The sequence below is a fragment of the Aegilops tauschii genome, chromosome 5 (genome assembly GCF_002575655.3).
Source record: "Aegilops tauschii subsp. strangulata cultivar AL8/78 chromosome 5, Aet v6.0, whole genome shotgun sequence".
In the NCBI taxonomy this organism is placed as follows: domain Eukaryota; kingdom Viridiplantae; phylum Streptophyta; class Magnoliopsida; order Poales; family Poaceae; genus Aegilops; species Aegilops tauschii.
In genome coordinates, this window is record NC_053039.3 from 235,507,231 (window position 1) to 235,521,443 (window position 14,213).

The 14,213-nt window shown below is 47.9% G+C and overlaps 1 protein-coding gene across 1 annotated transcript; it reads left to right on the forward strand.

Annotated features, from left to right (window-relative positions):
- The first annotated feature begins 1,026 nt into the window (after positions 1-1,026).
- LOC109735708 (cation/calcium exchanger 5) lies at positions 1,027-5,536 on the forward strand. The gene is made up of 2 exons (XM_020294911.4): positions 1,027-1,928; positions 4,666-5,536. The coding sequence occupies exons 1-2, from the start codon at positions 1,218-1,220 to the stop codon at positions 5,428-5,430; spliced, it is 1,476 nt and encodes a 491-aa protein (XP_020150500.3). The 5' UTR covers positions 1,027-1,217; the 3' UTR covers positions 5,431-5,536.
- Positions 5,537-14,213: the final 8,677 nt, after the last annotated feature.

Below are 14,213 nucleotides of genomic sequence, written 5' to 3' on the forward strand. Positions count from 1 at the left end.
TCTTTGATAACAACAACTATATTGCAGAAGAGCCACGAGCCCCGATCCATCACCCTCTTCCAATCCCGCAGACACATGAACTACACTATGAAAGGATTTGCCCCTTTTGGCTTGAATTGAATCTGTTGGGCTAGTGACAATGCAGTGCACATCAAATTAAAAGGTGTCAAGTGATTGAACAAACGAGTGGTGTGAACGTTAAAAATTGCCAACCAACTGACCTCCTTGATTAGGTCATCAAGCTCTTCAGAGAAGTCTAGACCAGTCTCTTCTTCCCCGCATAAGTTTAGACCTTCGAATCTGTCCTCCAAAGTGGGCACCGGACCCCAAGTATAGTCCTTTCTATCTTCTTCTTCATGACCTTTGCTCCCAGTATTCTCTCCCCTCCGCTTCTGGCATCCCCTCCTTCCCAGCTGCCGCCGCTTCCCTCCCATCATCTCCCTTCTTACCTAATCCACCCGCTACTTCACCTTCTCCGTAACCTCCTTGCCGCCGCCACCCAGAAGAGGTGGTTTCGCCATGCACGCGTCACCTAGGGCACCCTGATCAGTGAACTCCCCCCCCCCCCACCGCGCCGACTGCCAGTTGGACGTGAGGATTTTGTGGACTCCGGCGAAAATCGCCCGAGGATAGGGAAACCCTAGAAAGCTAAGGGAAAAAACTTTATACAAGTTTTTTTAGTGGAACACACACTGGTTTAGCTCTACCACCAAAGATTATGAAGGAATGAAACAACGAACAAATGAATGGGCTTTGAAGATACAACCCAGTTAGTTCGGTAGCGTACGCCAAGAGACAAATCGAAGCACCGAAGAGCAATTTTATAGGTGGCGCCTTTCTTTTTTTGAGTGAATTTATAGGTGGCGCCTTAAGCGCTAAATAGAAATTGGGCAACAAATTGCATTCTTTGGAGTTTGGACCATATAAACATACAACGGCCCACCTTGCATTTAACCAAATCGTGGGCCGGTCCGCTCGTCTACGCGTGTTGCATTTCCACGTTCTCCGCGGAACGGGACCCACCACCACTAAGTTCGGCATCGGCCACTCCGCCTGCCTGGTGCTGGTGGTGGGCTTGGCCCAACGCGTCGGGCGTCGGCGTCCGTGCCGATCCCACTCACTGTCGGCCATCTCCACCGAAATCCCCCAGCTCCCCTCCTTGCGCCCGCCATTACTTCACCACCGCCGCGCGGGCGCATCGGCAGCTAGCGCATGGCATGGCCTCCCTCCCATACACCGCCGCCGCCTGCGCCTCCGTCAGAGCCGACCCCGCCCCGGGACTCCTCAACTACGCAGCCGTCCACTCCTGCCTCCTGCGCGCCGACCGCCGCCTCTCCCTCCCCGTCCTCGCGCTCCTCCTCCTCCTCCACTTCCGCTTCCTCGCCGTGGCCGCGGGGGCCCACTTCTCCCCCGCCGTCTCCCGCCTCGCGTCCCGCCTCCGCCTCTCCCCGTCCATGGCCGCCGTTACGCTCCTCGCGCTCGGAAACGGCGCCCCAGATGCGTTTGCTTCCGCTGCCGCGCTACGCGGCGAGGGCGGGCTGCCCCGGGCCGGGCTGGCCGCCATCCTCTCCGCGGGCGCCTTCGTGTCCGCGTTTGTCGTCGGCGCCGTCTCCCTTATCGCCGCGCCCTTCGCTGTCCCGCCGGCTTCATTCACGCGCGACGTCTTCTTATACCTTCTCGCCGCGTCGGCGCTTTTCTACATCTACCTCAGCGCCGAGATATTTCTGTGGCAGGCCGTCGGGCTCGTGCTCTTCTATGTCTTCTTCGTCGGCTTAGTGTTTTATATGGATTTGGGCGCGGCGGGAAAGGCAGTCAGCTCTGCCGAGCAGGAGACAGCGAATGGCATGAGCCGCGGGGCGATGGACTTGCCAGTCTCAGTGGAGCATCAGAAGCAACGCAAAGCTAGTTTGTGGACGGTGCTCACCAAGGTACTATGAACGAAGCAATAGTTTATTGTTCTATTGAATATGTCCTGAAATTTGAGTAGACTGAGACAGCATTTCAGCAATTCTAGGCAATTGGTCTCTTTGGTGGCAGTGTCTTCGACAAGAAAATACTCATTTAAACTGTTGAATACTTGGTTTATTTATTTGCAACTGTTGTCAGTGGGGTGAGTTGACTTTATCCTTTTGATGATGGATTACCTTAAGCGTTTGTTCTGAACTGAGATTCTCAAGAAGAAAGAATACTAAGCACTTAGAAAAGTATTTAATCTGCTAGTTGGCCAGAAAAGTATTCATATTATAGCATGTAGTTCACTTGTAGTTTAGGATGTTGCATTCTATTTGTTTTTTGTAATATTGATAGGGTCAGCAAGTCATTTTCTTCACTCTTTCCTGCAGTGGCTTAGTTGATTCACTTGTGTATTTTGGAATGTTGCATTGTACTTATTTTTTTAAATATATAAAGGCAGTAAGTCTAGCATATCCAATCCATTACATTTGCAAAGTTGGTGAAGTTACCAAAGTAAGCATTATCATCACATAACCACTTTCTTTCACTCTTTCCTGTAGCTGCTTAGTTATTTAGGCCTCCTTTGGTTTGTAGGAATTTTGTAACTGCTAAGTTCAAAATATTGGGTTCATTACATAAAGAACATACATACTCCTGAAACTGTACAAATCCAAGCACCTTACCTAGCCACGCACCTGTGGTATGACCAAAGTTAACTTTGCCAATATTGGCTGCAGCTGTTTGGATGAACTATTCAAACAATCCGTCCTGGCTGTTCGGACATTTCTGATTCATATCTATAGTTGTGAAGGGTAACTGTTGCATGGGCAGATTAGGGTTTTGTTTGGAGCATAAGCTGGGCATTGTGTTAACGTCTTTTCTGTATCTTTTCGTTTGAGAAGACTAGATTTTATTTATTTCAATGAAATCATACAGAAAGTGAACAAACAGTAAAAGTTAAAGCATATTGGTGAATTATAATCTTCATTTTTCCACTGCAATGAGAGATAACTGAATTTGTTCTATGACCATTGCCTGGGGTTTTCTTAGTCTAGGCAGCGAAGACTTTTAACTCTTACCAATCAGTTTGCAACTTAAGATAGCTTTAGCAAGGCTAAATTGTCGTTGCTCAACTGGGCAAAGGATCTGGTTGCATACAGCATGAACTAATTGGATGGTGAACATATGCCATGATGATCGATTAATATCTAAAGAAGATGATAACGGAACCACAAAGTCTAAAATTAATATCGATGGAGAACACTCAGATAGGTGGCAGCCACTGAGTTATTCAGTAATACGAGTTTCAGAAGCTATTGTGGCCTATGCTAGAATATATACCTGTATATCTTCATTGAATACCACACTGACACTGGCTTTGTTGTGCTTGGTCAGCTGCTAGCAGAAGAACTTGCTTCTTCTGTCTTAAGTAAGTTGAAGTTAGAACACCATATAACCGAAGGATACATTTTAGCAGTGAAACCTGCTATATACATAGGAAAGATGATAAAGTGATCAAATATGAGGGACCAGGTGAAAACCTAGTGACGCCTGAATGGTTTGACTTAAAGCTATCAAGTCCTTCTCATACAGGCATCACATCCCCGTTAATAATTAAGAACATGCGGTTGATGCCATTTTCACAGAGTAATGGCTAAAGGTTGCATGCGTGTTGCAGCTTTTCTATAATCCAGCTGCACATGTATACTCAACTGTTTAGTAACACGATCACTGCTACAAGTTTCAGTGTATGCTTCCATTTCCTTATTCTTAACATTTGATGCCGCACACGGTTCCAAACAGTTTACAACCTTGTACTTATTTCAATATCTTAAACATTTTATATGCTTAATTGTGGAAAAGCCTTCATTTGAACTATTTCAGTTCAAACTACCGCAAAGTGCAATGCACTTCCATACTTTGCTATGCAATGACATAAATGCAATATAACCCGACGTTTCCTTGTACTGATGTTGTAAAACTCTAGCTAATTTGACTTCTAATCTTTAGATGTAAAAAATCATAATATGGCCTAGCACGAGATTAGGAGGAATACTGCACAATTGTTTTGATGGATAATCAGATCTGAGCCTTTTATGTGAAAGAGAGAAAAATAGATAGCAAGATTATGATGAATCGTGACTATATGTACTCATTCTGCAAGGTCACGCTATCATCTATATCCTTGCCATATCTACCAGGATGTTCAAGCTTTACCATGCTATGGGAGACATAGAAAACATATTATAGTTTATCGTTCCCTGTAAATCAGATACTAGAGCAGATAAAGATCTTTAACAAAATTTAATATCATTCATCCATTCTAAATGAGATAGTAACTGAGCGAACTCATGTCTTGTTGGTGATCAATAAGTGTGAGTAATTACGAAAGCTATGGCAAGTCTTCTCATTTTAGGGCAGTGTTTAACCACTCACTGTCAGGCATCAGCTATGTTTTACTCATAAGAACATGTTTATTGCTTTAGTGAAGATATTTTGCCGTTTGATCATCTGCAGACTTTCTATGTACAATAGAGCTCGTGATTGTACTTGTAACAAGAAATCGATATCCTGTTGTTGCATCTTTGAAGATTGTACTCATTGTAATGACACTCGGTTTCTGGTTTACTTTGAGATTTGAATGGAAGCATAACTTCCTCTCTTAACCTTGGGTTTTCATGATACTGATGGCTATCTATCTACCTCTGGCAGGTAACAAGAGTTTGGGATTGGCCTGTGACATTTCTTTTGAAGCTCACGATACCGTCAACGCTTCCTTCTGAATGGAACAAATTTTACGTCTGTGCAAACATCTGTCTATGCCCTCTCATACTACTATATTCTTTTAGCTCATTCATTCCATTGGATAGCCGAATAGTATTTCTTCTCCCTCAAATCCGCTTCCCCCTCTGGTCTGTTGTGCTTCTGGTTAGCTTTTGTTTGGCTCTATCCCACTTTCGTTTTGAGAAAGAATCACCAGAAACAGAAAACATTGCAAGTACCCTCATATCATTTGTAATGAGCGTCTTCTGGATCTCAACCATGGCCGGAGAGCTCCTGAACTGCCTGGCAGCAATTGGAGTTATTATGGATCTCCCTCCAGCTATACTTGGCATGACAGTCTTGGCATGGGGGAATTCTGTTGGTGATCTTGTTGCTGATGTGGCATTGGCCAAGAACGGCCAACCTACAATCGCCATTGCTGGCTGTTTTGCTGGCCCAATGTTCAACATGCTTGTTGGATTAGGAACTGCCCTAGTGATGCAGACAGCAGGAGTGTATCCCAAAGCCTTTGTACTTGAATTCCATGTTGGAATTGTTGTTGCATTTGTGTTTCTTCTTCTGAGCTTGATGGCAACCCTGTTGGTGGTAACCTGGGCCAGATTCCGGGTACCCAGATTCTGGGGCTACTGCCTAATGGGGCTCTACATATTGTTTACCATAGTGAGTATCGCCATTGGGAGCTCTTCTGGATGATATATTTTCTATATAAATAGAAGCTGATAGATTGTGTATACGGTAATTGTTTGACATTTCTGTTTTTCCAAAGCAATTGCATTTGAAAGAAGCCCTTCTTGACTTATTCTAACTGTCATGATATATGTGAGGGAATATCTGTTCATCAAGTGCCAGGCCATGTAGTATTTACATCAATGAAAGCTCTCATTCCATATTTTATGAATTGCAGAGAACACAATTCTCTGACATCATCTGTCTACTTCCACTTGGATGAGTTGTCATGACTAGGCAATCTCATCGAACACAGGACAGTTTAGTTTTCCTCACTCCCCATGTACAAGACACAGGTAAAACAGTTACAACCTCCTGTTTACTTAAATCGTAGGAAACCTTGCAAACTTCACCTGTGACCTCGATCGATCCTGAATGACAACCACATCGCTAGTCCGGCAGTCCTTGTCGTCTCAAATGTGTAACCTTGTAAACTATTCCTCGTAATCTACTGTTCTACTTTACTTTGAAAATCTAGAGCATGGGTAGTTCGATTTCCTCTCCAATTTATAATTTATGATTGTGGGCAAGTTTTATCGAGCTATTGATTATTTTCGATCTCCTTTTTTTACTTTTTTTTAAGTTAGCAGGAGACTGCCAAGATACCATTTAGAAGAAGCCGATGGTTGCTCGGTTTATCGAGGGAAACCGGCTGAAAACCTGTATAAAAAATGCACCACACCTAGCAAACTAGGACCAAAGCACAATAAGAAATACAAGAACGCCCAAAGGCCGATCAACACAGCACAAACGGAAAAGTACATTGTCTACAAAAACAACATCATCGTACATCACTAGCTGTGCTCACGGCCGGCGACTTCGACTTCCCCTGAACTTCACCAAAGAGCACCAGTTAGCCCCATTGCATTAGACCGCCACAAGCATATTTGATGACCTTATCGACGCCAGAGAGAGAAGAAATATCTGACGATTGAGGAGTGAATGTGCCGCTCTGATCTTGAGAGGACGACCAACATGACTCGTCTAATGTTGCATGCACGCCAAGTGTGCTTCAACTACCCAACAATGCCAACCAGCTTCGGACCCGAATGGACGTGCCTCCGTCACCGCAAACACCACCCGCTCTAGACCAACCACTTCAATGCAATCCAAGTGCTCCGCCAAGAGGCTAAAACTTCAAAAGAAAAAAAAAACCAATGATTCCATTGAAGAAACAACGCCAAAGGCATCGTCCATCATCAGTCCGACAAAGCGGATCTTGGTTTTCACCCGAAGAGTAGAGCTTGAGGGTGGGAGAGGTGTGAAATCTCCTCGTTGGCGCTTCCAACAAGAAAATAATACCTGTAAGTATGGTCATCACCGGCTACGAGCAGGAATTTCTTCCGAAGATACAACACACCTAAGCCGGAACAATGCCCCGAACAAACCTGGACCACCATTAGCCGCTAGCATGCATCTGACATACAACCAGGTCGCAACGCAGCCAACGCACGCAATTATTTCTCAGATGTGCTCACAGAGATAAGATGTGAGTACATGCGTTCATACAGGTGAGTGTATGTGAGCGATTTTGATTGTACTATGTTTAAAAAAAATGCCCGAGGACAGTATCTTATTTGAGCAAGATAACACTTTTCGCCCGGCCCGCTCCCGCGAGCGGGGGAGGGGGGGGGGGGGGGGCGAACCCTAGGACGCGCCTCTCCTTCGCTCCCCTCCTCCCCTTCGCCGCCGCCGGCGCGCGCCGTCGGGCAAAGCCCGGTCGGGGTAGACGGCGGCGGGGCATCTCTCCCCTCCCGTGGGTGTGCGCAGCGCGGGGTGCGGCACCAAGGCCGGAGGCGCGGCGCTCGCGTGGGGCGTGGCGGCGGCGAGGCAGTCGGGCACGGTGGCGGCGTGTGGTTGTCTTGGCTGCGGCGGCTGCGCGGTCAGTGGAGGCGCGGTGGTGCGTGCTCGGTGCGGCTGCATCGGCCTGGACGACGCCCGCCAGATCTGGCGGCGGCGGCCCGTCTGATTTGGTCTGCCGAGCGGCGCGGGCCTTGGTGGCGTGGGCTGGAGCTCGCGGCCTGTCCTCCTGGTGGCCTTGGCTGCCGGCGGTGGGGGTGGGCGCTGCGGGCGCGTGCTGGTGGCCAGGCCCTTGCGGGGGGCTGCAGGCGCGGCGCGGGGGTCCTGCTCGCGGCCGTCCGTGCTTTGGGCGGTCATGGTGGCTCTCGCGTCTCCGGTGGGCGGAGGCTAGGCCTTGGCAAGGTTCCCCCTTGTCCCGGTCCGGTGGTGGTGGTGGCGGTGCGTGCCGGTCGGATATGGCGTTTTCCGACAGGCGACGCGGGTTGGGGCACCAGCCCGGTGTGGCTGTTGCTCCGGCTGTGGGTGGCGGCGGCGAGGCGGCTCGGCCCTTTGGCGTGGCAACTGCCATTCGCTGCGCTGGCATCACGGCAGCTTGGCGGGTCGGTTGCGGCGGCGGCCGGGTTTCCGGCGTCGGCTTGTTTGTAGGCGGCCCGGTTCGGCCTTTGATTCATCTCCACGGTGTCCGGCCGCTATCTTCGTCGTTGGTTGGCCCTCCCCCAGTTGCGGTCCATCACACGTCTCGCACCCGGCAGCAGGACCAAACTCGTCTCGCGCCCGGCAGCAGGACTGACCTTGTCTCGTGCCCGGCAGCAGGACTGACCTTGTCTCGCGCCCGGCAGCAGGACTGACCTTGTCTCGCGCCCGGCAGCAGGACCATGCTCGTCTCGCGCCCGGCTGTAGGACCGACCTCGTCTCGCGCCCGATGCCAAGGACGGGTCGATGGAGGCCTGTTTTGGCCGATCTGTTGGGTCTCGGCACTGGCGGGCAGCTCAGATTAGGGTAGCGGCGGGTCTCGGGTGAGGTGGTGTCAAGGTCTTGGATGCCGGGGCGGCGGCCCTGGAGCGGCTCCGCGGTGCTCATGGGCAGAGCCCGTGGTTTTGGTGTTGCCCGGCTGCCACGGCCGTGTGGGCGGCGTGGTAGCCGGGGTGTGGCGTTCGGCGGCGGTGAATGGTGGCCGGGGTGAAAACCTGCTCTTTCTTCGGATGGACCGGCAACGGCGGACTCGTTCTCTTCTTGAAGGCGTCGTCGCGGCTCTCATTGCCCTTCGTGTTGCTCCGGAGGAAACTCTGATCCTCGGATCGGGCGGCGGCGGCGCTCTGGTGTCGTCCCCTTCATGAAGGCGCCGCCTTGAAGCCCACGGTTCGTCATATGTGGTTTCACCTCTCCGCGTAGTGCTAGGGATGGTGTTGCCGCGCTCAGCGCCTATGTATCTTGCCTTGGGTGTGCGTGCGTGTGTTGTGTGGGCGTGAGTTTGTACTGGATGATGTTGAAATGTGCTTTATATATAAAACGGGGCGAAAGTCTTTTTCAATAAAAAAAATGCCCAGCGTACCGCCCAACTAGGACCCCTGAATCGTTGGAGGCGATGTTGGGTTCTCTTGGTTGCTAGTACGCCATTGGGGATTGTCGCGACACTACTCATCATTTTAGTAGGGCCAGTTGCAATACTTCCAAGTTAGACTTGTTCTTATGTCAGAAAAATCTGCGAGCATATCATTGTATGATTGCATCAAAGCTAAGAGACATCCGAGTATAGGACTGGAAAAGAGTTTAGTTGAAATACAATTGCATTCCTCAAGCTAAACTCTTGGGTGAATTGATGTCGCATGAAACTCAACATGGTTTCAGAAATACGACATTTATCTGTGCCCTGACTGTGTGAATTGATTGGTAGAGTAGTAGTAGCCGTTCTAATGGACCTCGAAGGAGAAATGCTCTGCCGAACCTTTTAATTCTCGTCAGCATCAATACTACTAGTACCTAGGAATAATCATGGAACAAGATTATTTAGGACCTGGGATGGAAACTATGGGCACATACAAACGATACCATCCATGCATAGTTCCTCCCCAAGATGCTTATAGCAAATACTCTAGTCCAAGCAGTAGTACTACAACTTGCAATATTTATATTTGAAAAACGTAAGAAACCATTGGCCGGTGCGAGCTGGTGATTACAGCGACAAGATCCTTTGTTGGCTTTTGCATCTTGTAATTCCTTGTATTTCCTTTGGTACCAAAAGTCGCCTTCAAGTTCAAGGTGATTGGAAGACAGAGTTTACTGAGTAATCACCTTAGGTCTGCATCTTGTCAACTTGTTGCTGCCATTGTGCGCATGTCCTTTTTATCAGACAATCAGATAAACTCTGGCAGAAGATTCAGTGCTTGTCATCATCATGACAAGGTAAGAGCTAAAAACACTTCAGCTAAAACTACTCTGTGTTTTTGCTTCCCATACGACTAATAGATAATGTGGCATGAAGCAATTCCGTCCAGACCTTTTTTGATGGCAATTTTAGTCACCCGAGGATGACAACTTTAGTTGTGAAACATGTCAACTTTCTGTTTGATGGCAAGTTTCAATTTTTTTCTTTTCCAAATGACAATTTTAGTTGTAAAAACGTCAGGGCGGTGTTACTTCGTGCCACACCACATGTTGTGGCACTTGCCATTTGGGTAGATAATTATGTTCACATCATTGCTCTCTAGTCTGAACGAAAAGAAGGGGTTGTCATTTGGGTAGATAATTATGTTCGCATCATTGCTCTCTAGTCCGAATGAAACGAAGGGGTTGTGCCAACGTTTAAAACTTGATCAAATTTGAACGCAACATTTATCTCGCCTGAAAAGGACACAAGAGCATTATGGAAGTAAAGAACCAAAGATATAACTAGACTCACTAAGTTTTAGACGGAAGACTCATATTGAGTCCAATTTTTTATTTAGAAAATGTGGTTGAAACCCCTGGTCTCTGCATCAAAAGATGCACAAAACCATCTTTATTAAATTATTCAACAAGGATCTAACAAAACATACATCAAACAACCTGAAGCCACCACTTGATACGTACAAACTCGACAATGAGGGATGCCATCATAACGCCTGCCATCTAGAGCCGAGGCCATCACAGAGCCGCCCGCATGGCATACCGGGAGCACAAATCAGGTCCAACGGGTCTGACTTTACCCTTATAAAGCCATAACCGACGCAATGAACAAAGTAACATGTTGAGATTCCCAACTTGAGATTACAGACACATACGAAAACATAACAATAATAACATGCCATTGCAAAAGACACCGGAACCAACTAAAACTAAGTGAAGTGTTAAATCTACCAATGTTCGCTTGATCCCAACAACATAGCCAAGCCTTCTATTGCACTGTGTCAAGAAGCTTCAAGGGGCAAAGAGTTGTCTTCTAGAATGGAATGAAATATAGAAGCTTCAAATGCTAAACCCACCAAAATTTTCCAATACAATGGCTTCTCAGTTGCACTGAAATTTGACACTTGTCCCATTCAATAGATCCTTTTTTAACACCATTCAATAGATCCTTCTGAATGCAAAAAACTTGAAAGGATCGAGGTCGACATAAGGAGGGGAGGGCAAATAGGCCAAGTACAAAATTTACTTTGATCATTAGCAATTTAAGCTTTGTTGATCTAAAGTGAGAGTCTAAATATTCTACGGTGAGGTAAACAACCTATACGATGTTTAGAAAGTCAAGTGACCAAAGTAAATAACAACTATCAGGCTACAATTAGAGTTAACCAAAGACACATGAAGACGAAGATGTATACCACTATTCAATTGCTTGAGGGGAGCTAGTCATTGTTGTAGAGGTGGGATTTCCACCAAGGAAATTCCACACCACAAAGGCCCACCTTCTTCTCCTTGAGAAGTGACCACAAAGGTGATTTCCAACCACTCGTGGTAGACCTTGAAGTGGCCTCCAATCCTTTACAAACTTTGGGGTAAATCACAACATGATTTCTCACCGAGAACTCCTGCCGCCTACAAATCTCCAACCTCCAAAAGTAACTAGAACAAAGGGAAAGCTTGGAACTTGCTAGAATCATGAATCCAGATGGTTAAAATAGATAGGAGAAGTAGATCTATGCTTTGGTGAAATCCTCTCTCAAATACCTCAAAAATCCTACAATAAATCAGTGATTTAGAGTGGGGGAATGGTAGGGGAGTTCTTCTCAAGATCTACTCAAGAGAGCAGTGAGGTGGTCAACCACCTGCTGGAGCGGTAGGTGACTTGTATAACGAAGGTTGAAAATGGACATTGCGTTGCAATAAATAAGGTCCAAGACACTCCAAACATTTCAGCCCCGAGACTCCGACTCTCTTGTTACACGCAGATCAGAGGAGCAACATGGGTAGAACAAGTTGGTTCCTCGGGACAACGGCCGGAGACTCCGGGCAGAATGCCCAGAGACTCTGGCTCCAACTCGAGGGTACATGGAGAAACACCCAAAATAAATCTGGGGACTCTAACTCCGAGCCGAGGGCACCCGGATAACAAGATAGAGTCTCTAGCTAGGTATCACTCCCGAGACATAGCCCATCAGGTAAGAGGTCACCCCAGAGACTCCTAGGCAAAGTGCCCGGAGACTTCGGTGAGGCTACCCAGATGAAATCCCGGAGTCTCTAGTTGGGGGCATCACCCCTGAGCCAGTACAAACAACCGGTAACAAGAGAGCCCGGAGACTCCGCCCCTGCAAAAACCCTATTTTGCTCCAAATGGTTTAAGAAGTATTGCTTCCTTTTGAGTTTTGGGCTTGGGAGAAGGAATTGGGTAAGAGTCCATGGCCCGAGCTTATTCCTTGCTTCCCAATAATCTCCTCTTAATAGTGCAAGATCCCTAATACTCAAGAAAATAAAAGAAAGGCTAAATAAAATAGCCTCCAAGATGAACTTCTTAGCATTTGAATGTCCGACGATCCTTGATCCATGCCACTAGATAATCATGAGACTAACCCTAGAATAAAACTTTTATGCCAATATTAGTCCAACTAATTTGTCATCATCAATACCAAAAAAATATAATTAATGGGCACATTGCACTTTTAGCAATGGGAGTGGCCCTAAACAACCAGCTAGTTCTTCACGAGCATTTCAACAACCACTTTTGTGTGAACGTAGGAAATATGAACCATATGATGAAATCCATAAGCACAAAGCTATTCAATCTTCACCATAACAACATGCAAGATCAGCTTACTACAAAGTCAATACCCAAAAATAATCACCAAAGTATAAAAAAAACATGCATGCCATGTCTCACATGTCAACACGATCAAATTGTACCAAACTTGAGAAATAGGTGTCGATAGCAAGCAAACATGTACTCGAGCAACAAAAAATATGACAAGAGCAACACAAAAATAAATGGGAGAGACAATGATTTATGTGGAACCCCCTTGCTCGGAATAACCACACACGATGGCGAGCATCTTCCATTATAGAGAGGAATCAGGTACAAGGAGGAAACCAACAAGTAGGGATGCTCCAAATAACAAGTGTTAGCTCTCATATTTGGGTGGATTTGAAAGTAAAAAATCATCACTTATCTCCCTAATCTAGAACTTCCTCATGAAAAGAAAATCCGAACTCTCTCTTTGTTCTCGGGTTGGACAAGAGACATATATGGACTATCTTACAGAAAGTGATACGAGGCAAGCCGCTAGGGTGGATAACCTCACCCTGATCAAACTAGTCTTTTTCGAGCCTCCCCATTTATTTCATGTGCACTCTTTCAATTCCCAAGTCCGCTGTAACACCCCGCATGTAACTTGCCATTATTGTAACTCCGACTCTTGCCATTTCCGGCTATGTGATATGTTTTTCCCTCCGTTGTCGGGTTTTTGTCTTTCGTTTTGTATTTTGTCATGTCATGCATTTTCATATCATGTCATCATGTGCATTGCATTCGCATACGTGTTCGTCTCTTGCATCCGAGCATTTTCCCCGTTGTCCGTTTTCCAATCCGGCGCTCCTATCTCCTCCGGTGCACCCCTCTAGTTTTCTTTCGTGTGCGTGTGTCAAACTTTCTCGGAATGGACCGAGGCTTGTCAAGTGGTCTTAATATACCACCCGGAGACTACCGGTCAAGTTTCGTTCCATTCGGAGGTCGTTTGGTACTCCAACGGTTAACCGGGCATCCGCAAAGTCCATTTGAGTGTCCAGCAAAAACCCCCTCCAAAACCAGCCCAAAGCCCACCAAACTCTCTTCCATGCTCTAGGTCGTTCGATCACGATCGTGTGGGCGAAAACCGCACCTCATTTGGAGTCTCCTAACTCCCTCTACCTATTTATAAGTGGGCATCCCGAAAAACGAAATCTCAGATGAAACCCCAACCCTCTCCCTCCGCGCCGCGCCGGACGCGTCCGCTCCGGCCGGACAACGTCCGCCGCGCGCCCGGCCAACCGGAGCGCGCCACGTCACCCGCGCCGCCGCCGAGGCCCGCCGGCCCGTCCCCGGCCCTCCGGCCCGTCTCCTCCCGCGCCCGCCTCCGCGCCTGCCCCCGCCGCCGCCGCCATCGCCGCCGGCCGGCCCGGCCGTCTCCGCCGCCGCCCGACGCGGGCCCGCCGCCGCCCGCCGCCGGCCTCCCCTCCGGCCACCGGCGCCGCTGACCGCCGCCCTCCGGGCCCCTCCTCCTCCGCCGGCGACCGCCGACCGCCGGCCCCTGCTCCTCCTCCGGCCGACGAGCTCGGGCTCGAGCGACGAGCCAGATCCGATCGAGTGGTACTGTTCCCGTTAACTTTCGCATCCTCTATTTCTTCCAAGTCCCAGAATTCTATCTGCATATGCTCCTGTTCCCGATGCCGTAACTTCTTGCATGTAGCTCCGATTCGCGCGTATAATATGTCAAATTGTTCGTCTCGTGATGCTCTTCATTTTGTTAAATTTCACCATGTTCATTAGAGGTCATCTTGATGCC